General features: G+C 32.9%; 4 protein-coding genes, 1 long non-coding RNA gene and 1 other non-coding gene across 7 annotated transcripts; 3 read left to right on the plus strand and 3 right to left on the minus strand.

Moving 5' to 3' along the window:
• Positions 1-383: 383 nt before the first annotated feature.
• On the minus strand, positions 384-7514 carry LOC107369524 (uncharacterized). Its single transcript, XM_015937486.3, has 7 exons — positions 7376-7514; positions 6615-7296; positions 3895-4948; positions 2913-3058; positions 945-2672; positions 755-882; positions 384-689 (listed from the first exon to the last, which is right to left on the minus strand). The coding sequence occupies exons 1-7, from the start codon at positions 7425-7427 to the stop codon at positions 457-459; spliced, it is 4023 nt and encodes a 1340-aa protein (XP_015792972.2). The 5' UTR covers positions 7428-7514; the 3' UTR covers positions 384-456.
• Positions 7515-8544: 1030 nt separating this feature from the next.
• LOC112539606 (uncharacterized) lies at positions 8545-9052 on the plus strand. Its single transcript, XR_003083502.2, has 2 exons — positions 8545-8671; positions 8737-9052. It is a non-coding gene; the product is annotated as an uncharacterized LOC112539606 (long non-coding RNA).
• Positions 9053-9411: 359 nt separating this feature from the next.
• TRNAE-UUC (transfer RNA glutamic acid (anticodon UUC)) lies at positions 9412-9483 on the plus strand. Its single transcript has one exon. It is a non-coding gene; the product is annotated as a tRNA-Glu (tRNA).
• An 860-nt stretch (positions 9484-10343) lies between these two features.
• Positions 10344-11496, plus strand: LOC107369539 (inositol monophosphatase 1). The gene is made up of 2 exons (XM_089269012.1): positions 10344-10422; positions 10502-11496. Exon 2 carries the CDS (start codon positions 10511-10513, stop codon positions 11330-11332), a length of 822 nt encoding a protein of 273 aa, XP_089125138.1. The 5' UTR covers positions 10344-10422; positions 10502-10510; the 3' UTR covers positions 11333-11496.
• A 425-nt stretch (positions 11497-11921) lies between these two features.
• LOC107369403 (uncharacterized) lies at positions 11922-14239 on the minus strand. Of its 2 annotated transcripts, XM_015937353.3 has the most exons (6): positions 13961-14239; positions 13473-13532; positions 13274-13377; positions 12928-13195; positions 12626-12855; positions 11922-12553 (listed from the first exon to the last, which is right to left on the minus strand). In XM_015937353.3, the coding sequence occupies exons 1-6, from the start codon at positions 14046-14048 to the stop codon at positions 12170-12172; spliced, it is 1134 nt and encodes a 377-aa protein (XP_015792839.1). In that variant the 5' UTR covers positions 14049-14239; the 3' UTR covers positions 11922-12169. The 2 variants fall into 2 exon arrangements, with proteins under 2 accessions (XP_015792839.1, XP_089125134.1); XM_089269008.1 differs by lacking the exon at positions 13473-13532 and having other exon boundaries at positions 13961-14189.
• Positions 14240-14563: 324 nt separating this feature from the next.
• Positions 14564-15443, minus strand: LOC107369410 (uncharacterized). Its single transcript, XM_015937359.3, has 4 exons — positions 15203-15443; positions 14989-15117; positions 14850-14900; positions 14564-14768 (listed from the first exon to the last, which is right to left on the minus strand). Exons 1-4 carry the CDS (start codon positions 15365-15367, stop codon positions 14733-14735), a joined length of 381 nt encoding a protein of 126 aa, XP_015792845.2. The 5' UTR covers positions 15368-15443; the 3' UTR covers positions 14564-14732.
• Positions 15444-20744: the final 5301 nt, after the last annotated feature.

Consider the following 20744-nt stretch of genomic DNA (forward strand, 5'->3'; position numbering starts at 1 on the left):
AAAGTCAATGACTGTACATTGTTTCATGATAAAAGTGTTAAGGCATCAGAACCAATCACTGAATTCCAGTTAGTTGTGTAAGGCCCGAGAATATGGATAATGTTGAAAAATGAATTGAAGTTAATGATATAATCAAAGGAGGAGATAAGCATTCATTAAAACTGTGTATCATCTCAACTTTCAATTTGAAATTCATCATAATAAAAAGGATCCTGTTCAAGATTTCCGATTGAATATAAGATTATTTACAATTTACAATATGTGCGATGGATAATCAAAATGCAGTGTAACTTCATAAGTCACAAAAAAAGTTACAAATGTTTCCTAATCAATGAAGTTACAAACTTGATCAAAAATCGGACATTAGATCTACATTATAGTAGTTTTTCGATGAAATTTTCACGCTTTATTTTTTGTTCATCTCTAAATAAAAGTGATTTTGTATAAACGGATTAGTTATGAATCATCAGTTAAAACACTGCAATTAAAAGTTGAATTACAAGGCGGAGAGCTCCATACAGCTGAACTAGTTCTCTTGTCGTATTTTGGATGAACGACACGGTTACTCTTGAATATTTCACTCAATCGAATCGAGAAATCGAAGTTAGGGAATATATGCCGGATTTCTTTTTCTCGAGCTCGCCTGGATTTGGCAAATTGTTTATCCAATGCGTCTAACAAGGCATCGCCTGAATGGGGGTGAAAAAATAAGTTATTAAACTCAAATGAAATATTTTTATGGACAAAAAATTACCTTTAGCCCATGGAGGTATCTGTTTTCTCGGTCTATCTTCGTCATCAGTATCATCATCTGACTTTATATCACTGATATCATAATTTACTGGTGATGGTTTAGGCTTTGGAGGAGGAGTCAGTGGATAACTGTAATAGAAAGTTTAAAGTCAATCAGTAATTCGAGCTAATTGGTGAAATTAAGAACTTACTTTTCATTCGGGACAGGATCTTCTTTCTTGGCTGATGTTGACTTCGATTCTGGTTCTGGTTCTGGTTCTTTGTCAACATTGAATGTACTATTCAAAGGTAAGACTGGAGGAGTTCCGACATCTAATGGTAAAGGATGCTTAAAAGTTGGTGCAAGATGTTCAGATTTTTGAGGAACAGGAGCTTTTTGTTGAATATTTTTATTGTGAGCCACAATCATCTCTAATATCCTATCCTGCTCCTTTTTAATTCTTATATTTTCTTCAGCCTTCTTTCGATTTTGTTCCTCTTGTTTGAGAAGACGAGCTCTCCTATCTTCTTCCTCTTGTTGTTTCCTTAGCTCGAACTCTTCCTTCTTTCTTTTCAGAGCCTCTTGCATTCGAAGTGCTTCACGACGACGAGCTTCTTCTTTCTCTCTGCGGCGTTCATCCATCTCTCTTTGCTTTGAAAGTTCTTTTTTGCGTTTCTCTTTCATTTCTTCTTCTTCTTTTTTCTTCTTGAGTTCTATCTTTTTCATTCTCTCTTCATTTTTCATTTTTGTGGATAAAGCTTTCTGCTTCAAATTCTCTTGTCTTTGTTGATTCGCTTTCTTCTCCTTTTCTTCTAGCTGAGCTAATTGTGCTCTACGTTTTTCGTCCTCGTCCAGGCGTCTCTTTAAAGCAGAAGCCGTTAAAGATTTAGTATCAGGAGTAGTACACGTTCTAGATACAGCCGTCTTTCCTTTCACTGACTCTGACCTACCAAGTGATGAAGTGATAGTAGCTGCTGAACTAGCAATACTGCTTCCACTGGTCGTAGTTCCACTTGATTTTTCAGAGAGTACTTTACGTGAACATTTAACAGCTGATGCAGTTCTAGTTAGAAAATTATTTGGAACAAGACATTCAACTTTCGGCGTGATTTCAAGTTTAGCAGTTTGTCTAGTTAACCTAGATGACTTGCGAGGTATAGACGGAGTGAAATATTCTGTTTGTTTCCTCTTTTTCTTCACGGTTGAAAGTTTATGGCTCGAACCAGGAGACTTCTTTCTGGTCATTCTTTGATAAGTTTCGTCCCCGATAGATCGGACACTTTCAAATGATTCGTCGTCAGTAGTCCATTCACTATCTTGAGGTGCTGACTCAGGTGATACTTTTTTTGCATTTGTTGGAGTTACCACTTCAAACTCAACCTCATTAGTAGGTATTGGTTCAAGGTTAGGCTCTTCTTTTTTGGGTTGACTTATAATTTCTGTTCTTTTTACATTCCACATGGATGGGTCCTCACCCTCTTCTGTAGGTTCACAAAGCTTTGGAATTGGACTGACTTTAAAAGACATGAATTCATCACAATCCAAAGTTTTGAAATCAGTTTCATCACGCTCGTTTTTGATACACTGTAATTCAGTATCTGGCTTAATGGTTGGTGCTGGAGGCTTAACGAAAGTCTCATCTTTATCGTCTTTCTTTACTTTTGCTCTAAGATTCCTTTTACTTTTAGTTTCGTTAACAGAAGAGTTAGATTCTAAACTTCGATTCCCTCCTGAGCCAGTTATAGAGTTATTTTCTTTTACACGTTTTCTAGCTTGAGCACGAGTAACACGTTTAACACTGTCGGTTGATGTTAAAGATGAATTAATTGATGATATATTAGCACTGTTCAATAATGCTTGAAGAGCCTTCTGTGCAGCTGTGAACCTTCTTTCACGTCTACCAGCTTGCGTTGCCGAATAGGATGAAGTTTCCGAGGACCTGATGAAAAAGAGATAACAAATTTCTATTAAATTTTCACCAAGAAAAAACTAAATATGAGATATCAGTGTTTCACATAGTCTCGCCCATTTTTTCAATGACACAATGACAGCCATTTTCAACATCGACATAAAATAACAAAATAACCGATATGAACCTATATGAATATGAATGATCAGACGATCATTACACAGACTGAGTAAATAAAGATAATTTGCAAAGCATAAGGACAAGAAATACCTTAAGTCTTGATTACATAAACCAACAATGGAGTGATGAAGGTTGGCTATATGTTGATCCCATTCTTCAGCTATTGTGGCCAAAGCTTCATCAATCAAGTTACATCCCAAGAATGTTCTCCATTGACCGGTCTCTAGATTCATTTTTCAATACACAAAAATAAGACTGGCAAAAGTGCCTTACAAAATATTACTAAGGTTAATCAAAATTTAACATGGTTAATTACAATTAAAACAATGCAAAAAAAGTTTAAAAACAATCTGGCAAACATCAAAAGCGGTTAAGAAACAAGGGAGAGAAAAGCGCCAAATTTTCAAAATATAGTAGGGACCATTACTGTATTACATACAGTTAGAATATCAATAAGGAATAAACTGACTGCTGTTTAAAAAAGTTGATGATTTAAGAATTGTGTGAATTATCTGAAAATAATTTATATCAGTGATTAAATTAAACTCATTCTTGCTTTTGTGCATCCTTTTGGTCATTTCGTGCTTTTGAAAGAGTGAAAACAGATGTAAACTTGAATCTTTAAGTTACTTTATACAGTAAGGGCCGAGGTAATGAGACTTATCTTGAAACAGCTTATTCATTAGGCGAGAGTGAAAATAACTTATTTTACAATCAAATTCAATATCATCAAATTTTATTTCTTCATTTTCAATCTTCGAAATTAACTTTAATCTTCAATAATAAATTTCTTGACATTTTCAATGAAGAAAAAATGTAAAAAAGGGTTTGTTTACAAACTGAGTCTCATTATCTCAGCCATTACTGTATGTGTTTAAAAATACAAAAAAATATCAGATTGTTTTGAATAAATAGGTGATATTTAATAATTTAAAGAGGAACTGAGAACCAGCTTAAAAAGAATTTATAAATATTATAAATAAATTGGTTAAATTATTATTTCAATGGTATTGTTCCATCGCCCAATCTCAAGTCTATCAGGAAAAACATCACGAAATCGGTAAAAACCAACATCATCCACCACAATATCGTCATTGCCTGTCACTATCAAAGTTGCTTCTTTTCGCTCAACCTTAAACTTACAAAGGTTAACACCATTCAATTTGTCTTTAAATTGATACGATTCGCCTGGATTAAGATGTTTATCTCGGTCATTGTTGCAAGCAAATCCCAATTGTCTATCACTCTCTTTCAAATCATTGGTTACCTGGATTCCTGAATTCAACCTTATTATAGTGTCGATCAGACCTTCACCAGGAAAGTCCATAAAAATTATGCCAATAAAATCATTCTGGGATCGTGTTAACCAGTCCATTATGTATTTGTTAATTCGTCGAGCAATTGTACAAGGATAAGCTCCGGGTGATGTTCCTGAAAGGAAATTGATGACAAAGGTATCAGATTGGTTGGCACGTAACCGAGCACGTTCCAGATGCTCTTGAACTTTAACCCATTTGGCTCCGATTGAGAAGACAGTTGGCACAAAGTAATCATCTTGAATCAATGTACTATCCCATGGAACACCAATTAACTGCTTGGAAGGATAGTTACGAAGGATCACAATTTTACCCCGAACCATTCCTAGAGGAACAGTTGAGTTGCCTCTCCAAACATAACCACGAAATGTTGGTTTACTGAGGTAATATTCAACGGTGTCAGCGAAAGATCTTTGATTGTTTTTCGGTATATGTTCCTCTTTTATCCTCACAAGCAACACTTCTGTTGGAAAGTTACCCAAAAAGGTAACCATCGACTGCAACACTTTATCCATATCAGATTTTTGATAGATGGGTCCATGGTGAATCTCAAATCTATCATTAATATGGCGACAGCGAATATCAAAGGCACGAATCCCAACTCGCAGCTGTGAATCCAGTGTCAATATTTGAGTCTGTACCAAAGGTCCACCATAAAAGGCCATCGTATCATGTGTCCCAGGAAGCGATAAGTGGTTAAGATAGACTGAATCACTAATGTTTGACATCCAATTTTTGTTGGCTATATTAACCCTACCATCGCGATTGAAATAAGCCTCAGTTGACCCCAACTTTAGAGCAGAAATCAAACTGAGAAAAGAAAGGAGAACGAAATAAATCAAAAGCATAACAGTTGAACAGTTAAATGACCAAAGTAAATTCGATGTCAGAAACACTTGAAACCAATTTGATGGAATAAGAGGAAAACTTTGAAAGATTGGAAAACACTCTCGTTCGGAAGTAAAAAAGTGTTCACTTTACTTTTTATCGAAAAAATCACTAAGATAAGTAAACTGGGCTGTTGGATTTTCTGATAATCCCTTGGATGGCAGGCAGAATAGACCAAACCAGGAGAAGTCATAATTTTCCTAATTTTTGTTGAATACTTATTTCAACCGAGTTTCAGTCAAACAAATTGACTTGATCGTTTTATCTAGCTGCCGTCAACTGCTTAGTTAATGTGATAATTATTTTTCCCTTTCAAAAATTGCTGTTACAAATTCAGTACATTTGTCAAATGTAATGAATTTATCCTGATTCAGATCAATGTAGGTGAATAAAGTGTAAAATGATTCAAAGTAGGTGAATAAAGAAGGAAGCTAATTGATTGTCCTTTCATTATTCCGTTAATGTTAACGAAGATGAAAGATAAACATAATAATAAGTGAACACGAGGTAAATGGGCATGAAATATCATCATATTTATATGGATAAAGATGAAAATAAAAATTCTCGTTCTCTTTACCTTTATCATTATTCCATTATTCATAATAATAAAGTATTTTTCGATTGAATACTTTCAATGGTATTTTCCGTAGAAAATCAATTCTCAATAAACCAGGGATGGGTTTTTCCGTTCCTAGCTGTCTTTTCATTTGCTTTGCTTATTTCATTATGTTTAGACTCTTGTATGCATAAAGATTACACCATTCGGACCTGATTAACATGAATTTTTAGTAATTTAAATGTGATCCAAATCAACTGTTTGACTCACAAATAGACAGAATGTCATCTTATTAACCTGAACATTCACAATCAAAAATATGACTATGATAACTGTTTTTTTGTCTCGATCAAGGTTACATGAGTGATTGGACGTTTACTGTCTGTATTACATTTATTATTGTTAATTTATTTTCATGATCGACCTCATTTGTTACTATAATTTTGCTAATTATATTTTATGGTTCTGCATTAATCACGCATTTAAAGTAAACTTGTAAGAGTGAGATTGGAATGGAAAACTCGAAAGATTTCAACTTCGATTCGATGTAGAATATTTCACTTCGATTTGTTCAATGCAGACAATTCACAAGAATAAATATTGTAATAATGTAAATCATACTATTCCTAACCTAACCTAATCAAACCAAAAAAGCCCATTTTCACCCATTTTTACTCATTTATCTTTCAGTATTTGTGTCTTTTTGTGCATAAATGTAACAATTGTATTAACTTTGTCTTTTTAGTAACAATCATTCAATCTTTTGTTGCGATCTTGTATACATGAAAAGAATATATTGACAGAGACTGAATGATAATTTCATAAACAGTTTATTGAATCAGTACATTAAATGTTGGCAAACCCGTTACAATCGTTCAACGACTAACACAAATTACATGAGAATGAATGTTACATGCAACCATAGAGTAATTAGGTGACCAAGTAATTTTACTTTACAATCATTTTCAATTTAAATTGTTAGTCAATAAAGTAAAATTTTATTTAATCACAAAATCATCTAAAACATTTATTTAAGCATTGTAAGAGTAACCACTTGATCCTCCGTTGGAGCTACCATAGCTTGAAGCTTGGAAGTTTTGGTTGGATGAAGCTGCTTGATATTGCTGGTTAGCTTGTTGTTGTTGAGCTTGATAGTTTTCATAGTTTCTTTCTGATGATTGGTTTTCAGCTGAATATTGATTTGAAGATCGAGATTGAGCTGATTGGAGTTGAGAGGCAGAGTTGATAGCAGACGATGCAGTGGAGCTGGCAGTTTCCAATGCTGAAGAAGCAATATTCTTAGCCTTGTTCATAACTGATTCCTTCAAACCAGATCCAACTGAGGAAAGACTAGAAGCTGCACCAAGTGCGCTACCGATTCCAGATTGAGCCAAGTTAGAGACACCACCAGTGATTCCACCCAAAGAACCAGTAACACCACTAGTAATTCCACCTAGAGAGCCAGTAACACCACCAACAGATTTAGTAATGCCACCAATGGAACCAGTAACACCACTAGTGATTCCGCTCAAGGAACCAGTAACACCACCAACAGCATTAGTAATACCACCGAGAGATCCAGTAACGCCACCAAGGGAACCAGTCAATCCACCAATGGTTCCAGTAACACCACCAAGAGCACTGCCAAGACCTCCTGATCCGGCACTACAAGATGAGGAACCACCACCAAGAAGTCCTCCTAACAATGGAGAGGCTATTCAGAGAGAAAAAAACAAAACCCATTTAAAGCAACAATCGTCTTGTCTGGTTAGTTTGACTGGTTAGGGACTTACCGGTTGAAAAGCAAGCATAAGAGAGTACGATTGATACAATAAAGACTTTCATTTTGGAGTTTTATTGATTTTTCAATAAGATCAAATGACGAACAAAAGTATAACGTTAGTCGAAAGATGATATCACTTTCAATGGCAAAGCTTTCTGACGGTTCGATTGAACGCTTCTCTGCTTTTTTATACTTTCCCAAAATGTGTAAAGAGTGTGTTATTGGGCAAAAAGACAAGACTAGAACAATCGAATTGACGTATTTTGATCATGATAAATGAACCATTAACCTCGAACTTTCATAGGAACATTCCCAAACAGATGGCCAACGATTGAAGATGAGTGTTATTATGGGAAAACAATTAATCACAAAGAGTTACAAGCAAAATAAAACAAAATAATAAAGGTTATCAAAAAGTAGATTTATTAATGAAATTGTACAAATTTTCATTGTTGAAGTCAATTAATCAGATCATCAGTGTTAGCTAATCATTCCGTTTGGTTCAAATTCACCTTAAATTGTTTCTATTTGATTGATTAACAAATTGACATTTCTAAAAACAATCACCACAACTGAAAACAAACAATTTTTTATAATACATATTGTAATTTGATTTATTAGCTCATGATTAACTAAGCCAGTAGACTGGAAACGCATTCATAACTTCAGTGTAGCTAAGCCTAAATAAAAGGCTTATGAGTGAAATTAATCATCATGTTAACTCAAATCAACATTTCCTTTGAACAATTGAAATCTATTGTAAGGTAATTTCAATGTATTGTTTTATAATTGATTGCTTTTCTTGTATCATTCTGTGAAAATGACAATTTTGTAAAAATCCATTCAAACGCAAGTATTGATGTTATTTAAGCACTGAATTGAAAATTAATTTCATGAGATTATCATTAAACTACGTTTGACCAATGCTTGATCGATGTTGACTATTCATGATTTGAATGGATTCAATTTTTGAGTCAAAGCTTCAAGACTGAATCAAAATATGAGCACAGTGAGCGATGCGAAAGGAAGAATCTTCGATTTTTAATTTTCTTCCGGATTCTTTTTCAAACCAATATTGAATCATTGTATCAATGATCAGCATATGACTGAGTGAATGAACCAAGTTATGTAACGCACTTGTGAGGTAATCTGATAATTGTAAACAATATTCATGTGATTCATGGAGCTAAGTATGGATCTTAACCAGTTATTAAAGCCATTCAGCGTTAGCTGGTTTCAGTTTAAAATTTTGATTGAAAAAAGTGATCAATAATGAACAGCAAATTTACACAGGCCTCCAGTCTAGGTAAGACATTTTGTTTGCTTTTTGGTTTGTATTTTGATTTTGATTTAAACGAATTGTAAATTTAGGTTCACCCAATCGGAGTGAAAAGAGTGACTTTTCGCAACAGGATAAACATAGTAAATCATGTGCAACTAGAGTCAACAATCACTGGAAAACCATCGACAATAAAAGTCAATCCATGTCAAAGTTCAAGAAGCCAGGCTCTGGAGTCGAGTTGGTTGACCAAGCAACCAACTACATGTGGTAATTTGATTAACGGCAACAACTTTTGCCAAATCAATGGCCGAGTGTTATCACCATTTTTCGGTGCTTTAAATTTTTGTATATTACAATCAGCATTAAAATGCTAATGGAAATGTTTTAATAACCATTTTACCCAGATTTAGTTGTATTTATTAATATTAACCAGTTTATTACCTAAGAGTAAAGGAAGCTATGGCTCTTGTATGCATTAATCACGCTTTTAAAGTAAATATTCAAGAGTGAGATTGAAATGGAATCTCGAAAAATTTTAAATTTCACTTCAATGTAGACAATTTACAAAGACAATATAAATGTTTCCCTTTTCTTACAGAAGGGAATCATTAGATTTGATATAAGATAAATATCTAATTATAAGAGTTTCAATTGTACAATTTAAACAAAATATGCGCTAAAAATTATGTAGAGTAAATTCAAACCAGGAAAAATAAAAATAAATTAAATTTTTCATAAAAATAAATCCCTCTAAGACTATGTGATCCGATATTGTCTAGTGGTTAGGATATCTGGCTTTCACCCAGAAGGCCCGGGTTCGATTCCCGGTATCGGAGAAACTTTTTTATTGCATTGAATCTAATTTTTTTAATCTTTTTTTCAAATATGCTGAAAAATTAACTTATGTTACATAAGTTATGTAACATAAATTACATAGCTCAGTGCTTGATAACCGCTAGTTATTGCAACTGATATTTTTGGTTATTAGCACTAGTTATTTGAATGGGTTGGTTAACAAACCCATAGAGAGTTAAATGAAATAATTGAATTCAATTTTTGGTTAAATCCAACAAATCTTATCAATGAAGAAGAGATAAAATTTTTTAACCATAAATTGACCAATTGTGTCTTAAGCTTTTACTTTCATTATGTAAGCTTTTTAAACAACTCTTGCTCGGTGATATGATAGTGAATACACTCGGGCTTCGCCCTCGTGCATCTAACCATCATATCACCTCACAATCGTTGTTTAAATATACTGATTGAAGATAAATCTTCCTGTTCCTTCTAAATCTATTAGTTCTTCATATGGCTTCTTCTCTATCTGATTGATTTTTTCCATTGATGTCTGTAACTGTTTTTCTTCATGCTCTCATGCTCTGACTTGTGAATTTTATTGTTTTTCGTCTTATCATATGTTTTGGTATCTCCAAAGTGAGTTTAATTTCATTTTATCCATTAACTTGTTTTTTATATTGATTGCTTTATTATCAAATTAACTGTCCAATCTCTTGTCCCAATATGTCATTGAGTTAAATCTCGAAAAGATTAGTTGTGACAATGGCTGCTATTGTTTCGTTCTATTGATCTTATTTGATTTTCTTTCATTTAAAATCTAGGAGGATCTGGAATCTAACAGCTATCTGAATACGGTAAAACTGTATTCAATTGATCTTGTTTAAATAATATACCAGATAGTTGAGAGACTGTAAACATCACCTACTCGCTGGTTTTCTGGATCTCTTTATCAAATTTAGTGTGCAATCTGAACCTATGTAAGTATCTATTTTTGATGCATTCAATTTATGACATGACAAGACCTGTTTTAAAGCTAATTTTATTGTATTTCTTCAGACAACCAATATGAATCCTGATCAACTCAGAGAATGTGAAAAAATTGCCATTGAATTGGCTAAAAGGGCTGGACTCATGATGATGGAAACAAGTGGACGAAATACTAATATTGAAACCAAGCTATCTCCTGTTGATTTGGTTACTGAAACAGATAAAGCCGTGGAAAAGCTAGTTTTTGACGAGCTTAAGAAAAAATTCCCGGATCACAGATTTATTGGTGAAGAATCTTTTACTGGTAAAGTCAACTTGACTGACTGTCCAACATGGATTATTGATCCTATTGATGGAACCATGAATTTTGTCCATACCTTTCCTTTTTGCTGCATCAGCATTGGATTAACTGTTGGCAAAGAGGTCATTTTTGGCTTGATTTATTCACCTTTCTTGAACAAATTATATACTGCTAAAAAAGGTCAAGGTGCTTATTGTAATGGTGAGCCTATCCACGTAAGACCTTGTGATTCCTTCAAATCAGCCTTACTAATCAATGAACTAGGAAGCAATCGAACCGATGAGCATCAGAAAATTTATTTCGGAAATTTAGCTGCTATTGGATGGCAATGTCAGGGAGTGCGATCGTTAGGATCAGCTGCTCTTAATGCATGCATGCTGGCTAATGGTTATGTTGATGCTTATTTTGAGTATGGACTACATTGTTGGGACTTAGCTGCTGGCTCGATTATCATCCAGGAAGCTGGCGGGACTGTTCTTGACCCAGAAGGTGGGCCTTTTAATTTAATGTCCCGGCGCATATTGGCTGCTTCTAACGAAAAGGTCGCTCGAGAAATTTCAGGGCTCATCGTTGGCCATAGCTCTTACGAACACGATTAATCATTCGCTTAGTTTGATATCCAAACTTTACCAAACTCATTCCAATTCGAAAAAATATTAAACATGTATTAATCAGACAAAATTGCATATTGATATTGATAAAAGAAATGCAATCGAGTTTATTTCTGTATGAAATAAACTTGATTGCATTGATTAATGGCTCACCTAATTATTTCACTCATTTATCGATATGTTCTTTTTTCATATTCGCATTTACTCTTTACACTCCATGAAGTTTAGTTCATACTTGCTCAGTTAAGGTGCTAAATAGCTAAATCATGGGCACCCCAAACTCCAAACTCCAATGATGACAAATAATACTGAACAAACGGAAAAAATTTGACTGGTTTTCAGAAACAGCCGCCAGAAATTTAAAAGTTTTTGAAGGTTAGGGTTACAAGTTTCGGAGCAACAACACGTTTAAAATGGCAATATTTGGATTTCAAGAAAAATATAATTTTGATATTCAATCGTTTCTAACAATCAGGATACCCTTGAATAGTCGTTTTACAATTCATTCAATCTTAAATGTCCATTAAGTACTGGAGAAAAACAAATGGATGCACTGAGAAATTGAAACAAACCTGCATGAATGTCAACCATTATGGTCTTATATTAATTTTCTGTTAAATTTCAGGTTAAATTCAACTTGACAAACATCCTAGACAAAGGACCTATCGTGTTTTGTAGCAATCTTTTCACTCTTGTAAGAATAAAATTGGATCCCGAAAAATGGATTCGAGTTGCTGCACATCGGAGTAATTTGACAGGAAAGTGTGAAAAATTGACAATTCATAGATCCTTCTTAGTGATTCGAACTTATATGTTGCCTGTTCCTTATTCATCAGGATCCAACAGATATGGCAAACCATTATAATCTTTTAGAAAACAGTGTTTCATGAAATCGAGTCCGCGACCAATACGAGTACTTTTAGCAGATAAATTAGGCCAGCTCTTGGTAATCTTAGGCCTTTTTTGGTAAAATAATGAAATTGAACGATTATGGTCTCTACAGAATTGATCAATGTATCTTGTTGCATTTGCGTCCACTTTTTCTGAGTTTCTAATGTCAATAAGAGTTATATGAGGAAACCTTTGTATAATTTCAATAACATTTTCATTTGTGATGCCCGTGTCAAAATCTTCTCTGATTGCCAAATGCTTCAAATTTGGGTACTTGTACAATACACGTCTTAAAATCGACCAAGCTGGCGTGACATTCTGTAATAAAAGTAATAATAATAAATGTAACATAGAGAAAAGCAAAATCTGAGATTATTAAAAAATACTAACAAGATCTATAACTAAATCTTCTAGAAAATGATTTTTAATTCCAATGTTGGCATAAAACTCTTCATCACGATCGATATAATGATGTGCACTTTTCAAAATTGGACAATGATCGGCAAGGCTGAATCCATGATAATCATAACGAGATCCCCATTGAGAATGGCCAATTGCTTCTAAAATTTCTAACTTTTCAAGAGTGGGTCCAGTGTAGACACCGTCTTCATAATTGTCAACTGTTTTTATAAGCAAAAAGATAAAGAAAAATGTGAATAATCTAATTTAATACGCCAACAAATTTGACTTACGTGTAAAGTTCGAAATATGAAGTCGCTTCAAATTTGGAAAATATTTAGCATATTTACCAAACTGGGAAATAGGACAATATCTCACATACAGCTGATTTAACGTTGGTCCTTGGATATCGTTGGTAAAAAAATCAAAGGGATCGTGAACTGCTAACATTTTAAGTGATGGATTACAATAAGTAAAGTTTTCTAAATTTGCAGAGGTCAAAAGCAGTCCATCGACGGTTGGATTCGAGAAACAATCAGCTTTCCCTGAATTTTCTATGATCTAGAGAAAAATAAACTTCATGAGACTCTTAAGATATCATAATCTGTCTCCTGTATTTTAAAATTCATTTAAACTAACCCTAAGTTTAGGAAACCATTCTGATAGTTCAATCTGGCCAATGCGATCATCCTCTCGATATAATATAGTACTGCTAACAGGATAGTACTCAATGTTTGCGGAATCTAAATTGAAAATAAACCAAAAACTTATTATTATTATTAATATTATCCTAATTGATTTGTAATCAAAGTTATGTTCACTTTAAAATTTAACTTACCCGTTAAATATTTAACATTTGATAGTCTTTGAAGTACTAAATATTGCCATCTTTCGCAAACTAAAATATTTGAAACAAATTAAGTAAAGAGAAGTCCTACTTGAAAACACACCATTCACACGACTCGACACATGCATAGCTGAAGGCTAGGATACTTTTTACACCGTAAAAACACCAAAGTTTAAAATATTGAGCAGCTAAGCACTACAAAAGATGAAGAAATTAACACGATATCAAATAATAGTTCATTTGGTTCGAAGCTTTCACCAAATCATTCAATCGGTGCCAGTTATGTGTGGCGTGGAAAGTACAATCATATGGAGGATTAAATAGTAATGGATGTGTGTTGAGAAAGGTGTTGATTCAAGTAGGCTCCAGTAGAGAGATATTGACAATTTGTTTAATATTTGCTTGAATCCAGTGACAGAGGAAATGAGCTGATTATTTCCTACATTATTCACTTTAATTCAGATGAAAATTATACTTACCTTGAGAGCAATCTTGAAGTGTCTCAAATTTATCGAAAAAATTGAAAATATGTAATAAGCAGTCATCAGGCAATTTATCAATGTTCATATTAAAAACATTAAAAGATGTCAAGATCAATACAAGACGATACTACTTAACACTATATGAAGCCGAAAGCAAAAGTTCATAATTAATTAATGTTTGATGAACAAATAATAACGGTTATGGATAATAAGGAACAACGGTTATGTCAGTAAAAATGTTTATAAAAATCTTGGAACATCAGAAACATCAACAAATCATTAGTGTAAATAGCTCGTTTTTGCTATTTATCGAGATACCAATTTTGTTATCCAGCGAAAACTTTAATCAATGTTTTTTAAAACTTACCCAAAAAGCATGTTGGCGAAGTTTGGGGTTCATTTAATATTTAATTTAATATGGAGTCTAAATTAAAATTATAAGAAGTCACCAGAAATTATCGTTTTTTATAGATGCATTGGTTAATTGACTTGATAGTTATTAATCGGATAGCTCTTGATCATTTTTTGTTTTCACTGTCAAAATCTCTATTTTTGTAACGATTATACAGACACGAAATAAAACGAACGCATTAAAAGAAATTGTTTGCAATTGAATATTTATTATTTAGATGAAAAATTTGTGTTCAACATTTTATAAATTGTGATGCTAATAGAAAGAAATCAGACCAAATCAACGGAAAAACAACAGACCCATTGAAAGAACCATTTTGCTTAGGTTGAGGTTTTAGTTGAAATTTCCTGGACTATTTCAAGCATTATCTGGATTTATTTTCTTACAGCATTCCTATTGTTCATTTTTGAGAAAAGAGAGATTGAAATATATGGTTAGAATTGTTATCTTAAGAAGAGATTCTGTTATACTTACGCCAAATTTAGGCATATCATCGCCAAGTGCTGCTTTTTCACATTTCAATTTCTAATAAGAAAAAGCGAAATAAAATGATATTAGAAGTATTTCTAGAGCAAAAGAGGATCAATCAGATTGATTTGATTTTGATAATTACCTCTGTTAGTTTGGCTACATTAGCATCCTTAGCGGAGCAAACTTGCTTCACTTGATCAGCGGTCGACATTGGCAAAAGCTCTTCGCATTTGTTCACAGCAGCAAGTACTTCTTTAGATACGGCTTTCTCCTAATGTTTAATGATTTAAATTATTTGATAGCAACGAATATTGATTGGGGATAATCAGTAATCAATGAGATGGACATAAACTTACCCTGCATTCATTCCTGTCTTTGATTCCCTTCTCAAAAGTTCCAGCAGTTATTGCTTTCATTCCTCCTTCACACATTTTATTAATCATTTCTGCAGGATTTGGTTGACTGTGAATAAATGACATTACAGACAATAATAAGATGAAGGTAAAACTTTGTCGAAGCATGATGAGTGTAGGAATAGAAGTATAAACTTTAGGAACAAATTTGAAATAGATTTAGTACTTTGACGTTTGGATTGAAATTGACTTGTGCTGGTTCTTGCCGATCCTCCAGACTTTATATACTTGCTAATGTACGCAATTTTACTTTAATTTACTCAAACTATCTACAGTTTATACAATAACCTGATTCATATCTTGTAATCAATCAAAAGAAATAATCGACTGAATCGGATTGATGAAAGCATTTGGAAAGTGTAACAAACTCGAAGTAAACAAAGAGCACTCAATCCTTTGTTGTAAAGTCGACTGTTTTTTATTTGTATTCAACATCTATTTTATAATGTGAATGAAGGTTCGAGGAGAAGTCATTAATTTTGTTTAATGTCTCTACGAGTTTAAAATGAAATTTTAATAAAGGCATTCTGAGAAATGAGCCTCTGTTGAATCGAATTGATTAATTGTATGATATATTTGATGATCATTTGTTCAACTGAGCGACGTTTTGTTTGCTCAACTAATCAATTTTGCATTTTTCAAGTTCTGTCATTTTTGACTTGCAACTTAATTCCTTTGTTCAGAATAACAAAATTCCCAAATCTTTATTAATGAAATCGAAATGAAACTACCTAACATGATAAAACCTGTCATTACTTAATTTGATTCACTCAGCATAATGTTTCTTCGGACAACAATTGTTTTCAAGGATAGTCTCAGGTTTGTGGTGTTAATTTTTGGGAATTTTTGAATATTCAAGCCTTTAGACTGTAAAATCGTCAGCTAACAAAGAGATAAGTGCCTCTAATATCAAATTTCATTTTACCCAGTTTCCTATTGTTTAGTGTCTCTGAAAACAAATGATAGAGATGTGGAAACCTAAAAATTAACTAAAGTCTACCCTTTTTAGTTCACTTGAGACTGACTTTACCGTAGTTGAAGTTACAAGATTGGTAGATTTAATTGTTAATAGAAAGACACAATTAACATAATTGTCACATTTAAGTACCAATTGACACTAATGAAACAACTGGCCAAAAACTAGTGAAAATAAATTTCCTGTAAATTTAGACTAATGTTGCTTTGTAAGGACATAAAAACTAAGTCTATCTGTGCGATTTAAATGTTTGTTTGGTATAGAGTTTTCGAGAAAATCGAGTACAAAGTTTAAACTTCGATCGGCTTTTGTGCAGTTGGGTGACCAGATTTTTGCATAAAACTTATTTTTCTAATCGTCAATTTTCATTGCTAACCAGAAAATTAGTTTATTTTAAAGAACAAAGTTTTCTGTTTCATGTAAAACCGATTAGTTCGATTTTAAGTTGGATCTGATTCTTCGAGTGTCCATAAGAGTTAGAGAGTTGAAACTCATTTTCGGTCGATGAAAATTGTTGGTAACCATCAATGTGTAGAAACTTTTCTCCATTTATAAACAGTTCTCTTTATTTTGGTCATTGGTCTTAAAACTTTCAAAGTCGATATTTCGAGAATGGTTGCACTTATAATCATCATTCTTTCAACAATTATTGGATTCTATCATAAAATATATTATATTAAAATATTAGATGGTCATAGGTCCTAAAAATATGGTAATATTGTATTAATACTTATACTTGTAATGCATATAATGTATTATATGTTGCTAGATTTGATTCTTGTTTACAATAATGCAGAGAAGCAAATGATTGTTCAAACAGAACCTAATACTGTTTTGGATGGATATTAAAGGTATAAGGTTAGATTTTTTCTGGTATTTATCTATATTATATCATATCCCATTGTACAGGCTAATGATCGATTGTAAGCGGTACCAATCTCGAGATATCGATGTTCAAAGTTCTAAGACGAATGGCCAAAATAAAGAGAACTATTCATAAATGGAGAAAAGTATCTACACATTGATGTTAGCCAACAACTTTCATCCACCGAAAATGAGTTACAACTCTCTAACTCTTATGGACACTCGAAAAATCAGGTTTAACCTAAAATCGAAGTGATCTGTTTTAAAGAAAATATAAATGATTTTTTCATAATATTAGTACATTATCTGATTGATCATCAAAAGTAACGCCAGCTCAATGAGTATCATGAAAAAATATTCCATTCATAGTTGTGCAAAAGGAAATCGAAGTTTTAACTTTGAACTCGATTTTCTCGAAAACCGTTTGTCAGAAAAATATTTAAATCGCACTCAGGACTGTGTTTTTACGGCCTTACAAACTTTTTGACTCTAAATTTAAACGAACTTCCTTTTTACCAGTTTTTGACCATTTGTTTTATTCGTTTCAAACTGTACTTTAGCGTCGTGTCAAAATCCGGTAAAAATAAATTTCATTAAAATTTGAACTCATAATATTTGTAGGGACATCAAAATTGAGTCCATTAGTGCGATTTAAATATTTCTCTGACAAATGGTTTTCGAGAAAATCGAGATCAAAGTTAAAATTTCGATCGCTTTTTGTACGATTTCGGGAAGAGATTTTTTCATGATACTCATTTAGCTGGCGTTACTTTTGATGATTAACCAGAAAATAAACTTATTTTGGGCAATAAAACTTTTCTTTTTCCGTAAAACAGTTTAGTGCCATTTCTAATTAAACCGAACGCTTTCTGTGACAGTAAAAGTTAGGAGGCTGAAAATTATTGACCATACATAAAAATTGTCGGGAAAAAACATGGTGCTAATACTTTTTTCAGTTTATGGACAGTTCTCTTGATTTTGGCCAATTACCTGAAAACTTTGAACCTTAATATTTCGAGAATGGCCAAACTTACATTCATCATTCTTCGACCAAACACTAGATTACATTATGGGCTATAACATGATATGACTGAATATCGAATAAAAACCCGATTTAATTCATTTAATAATGAATATTCCTCTAACACCTAAGACTTGTGTTTGCTTTAACCCAAATCTTCTTTAAGCTGCATTTAACTGCTTATTATAACAAATCAAGCTCAAATGTAAGCAACATAAGTAATGAAATGCTATAGCTTATTCTGTAAGATCTGCAATATTTTAATACTTCAGCATATTTTAGCCCATAGTAACATCTAATGTTTGACCAAAGAATTATGATCGTATTCGATGCCATTCTCCAAATATTGAGGTTCAAAGTTTTTAGGTAAATGACCAAAATCGAGAGAACTATTGCAAAACTGAAAAAAGTATTTAATCCATGTTGTGTACCATCAATTTTTATGGACGAATAATAAGTTTGAGCTCGCTAACTTCTATGGTCACAGAATATGATCGGTTTAATTGAAAATCGAACTGAACAGTTTTACAGAAAATATAAAAAAATTTTTCATAATATAAGTACATTTTCTGGTTGAGTATCAAAATTAACGTTAGCTAAATGAATATCATGAAAAAATCTGCTTCCGAAACCGTCTAAAAGCAGATCCAAGTTTCAGTTTTCCAATTTTGTCTACTTCTTGCATGAATGTGACAATTATGTTGATTGTCTTTTTAGTTGCCACCACATTTCCAAAGACCCAAGTTTTTCATTCGAAATAATGTAAATTATTGATTTAGTCAATGTTAATTGGTTTGTTGCTGTCTTAAACATTAAAATTTTCATTTAATAACAAGCAATTAATGAGAAATGCAAATATGGTTGAGTGTAATAAAATACTAGCTAAAGTAATAAATGAAAAACTAACTGGATTTGGGTAAAATCTCTATATTGAAGCGACAATATTGAAGTAAGAAAGTTAAAATCTTGTAATTTAAAAACAAAATCCAAATCTTTAAAGGCCATTCTTGATGATATGAATATTTTGATTTTGTTACATTTAACCTGTTTAATTGCTCTATCAGAGTCAAGTTCAATTAACCATCAAAAGTTGGGATTCCAAAACATTTCACTTAGATTTAACCATGTTTTACCTGCAGTCGATAAATTTATGGCCATTATTTATTCAAACAACTGTCAATCTTCTTGTGGTGGAGTCTTTATTGCACCAACAGTTATCTTAACAACGGCCAATTGTGCTAAAATGTAAGTAATGTGCATTGCTTTAATTAAATGTTGCTAACGAGAAACTTCTTGTCTCATAGAGGAATTGGTAGACTTCGTGTTTATCCCAATCTGGATAACCATTTACCAGATTGCCACTGGGAACAGATTCCTTATCCAATATTTAGGATCAAATTTCATCCCAGCCATAATCTAACCAATGATGGCCTCAGCTCTGATAATTTGGCATTGATTATTTTGTACAATTCAGCTCATCAATATGTAGAGCCAATCGGTTTGATTGCTGACAATAATACTGTTAATCGTGCCTTCGACTCAAAGGAAAACCATTCATTATACTATTGGTCTGCTAGCCATGCATCTAATTTGGTTAAAATGTCCACTTTGATTGTTAATTCAAGCTCATGCCAAAAGCATTACACGCAAACTTTACCTGATAAAACGTTTTGTGCTTCAACTGAATTGGTTAATGGCAGTTGCCTTAAAGATGAAGGATTTCCAATTGTTTGGGAATCAACTCTATTCTCATCATTTATACCACCAGCACTGACACCGTCTTTAAATTTATCACCAACATCATCGATACCCACGATTCCTCAGCGCTATTTGATTGGAATAATTGCTCATGGTTCTTGTGTAGGGGAAAACTGTAAAACGGCGAAAACGTTGATAGCTAATGTAACTTCCCAAATGACTTGGATAGTAAATGAATTGAGAAATATGTCCATTAATCTGGTTAATATTGCTCCACATCTACCCAATTCATTGCCTGTTAATGTTAACCATGGACAAATCCAGATTGTTAATATCAATGTTAACCAACAGCATCATGTAGGCAATCAAACTAACATTGTCAATATGAGTGAAAATGTTGAAAATATCAATACGAATTTAAATTTGGGTGATAATAATCACAATAATAATAACAACAACAATAATTTAGCTTCTGAAGGTGATTCTAGTAGCAGTAATAACAATAATAATAACAACAATAACAACAACGGCAATGGTGGCGATGACAATAATAACAATAATAATAATAATAATAACATGGGTGATGGTGATGGTAGCAGTAATAATAATAACAACAACAATAATAACAATCACGATGATGATGAAAACCAACCAGAAAAAGATCCTGAAGGTTCTGGTAATGGCGAAGGGCCAGTTGAGGAGAATGGAAACGATCACGTCGACAATAGTGGTAATGGCAATGACAATAGCGATGGAAGTGGTGATGGAAATGGTAATGTTGAAAGTGTCAATGAAAATGGAGGAACCAATTATACTGACAATGGATCTGTACTGAATAGTACTGAATGTCACGTTGGAAATGGAAATGCTTGTGGAAATAACGATGGCAATGGTAGTGTCAGTGGTCACGACAGTGAGGACGGCAG

The sequence above is a fragment of the Tetranychus urticae genome, chromosome 3 (genome assembly GCF_039701765.1).
Source record: "Tetranychus urticae isolate SD_2017Ah chromosome 3, NJAU_TeUrti_SD_1.0, whole genome shotgun sequence".
In the NCBI taxonomy this organism is placed as follows: domain Eukaryota; kingdom Metazoa; phylum Arthropoda; class Arachnida; order Trombidiformes; family Tetranychidae; genus Tetranychus; species Tetranychus urticae.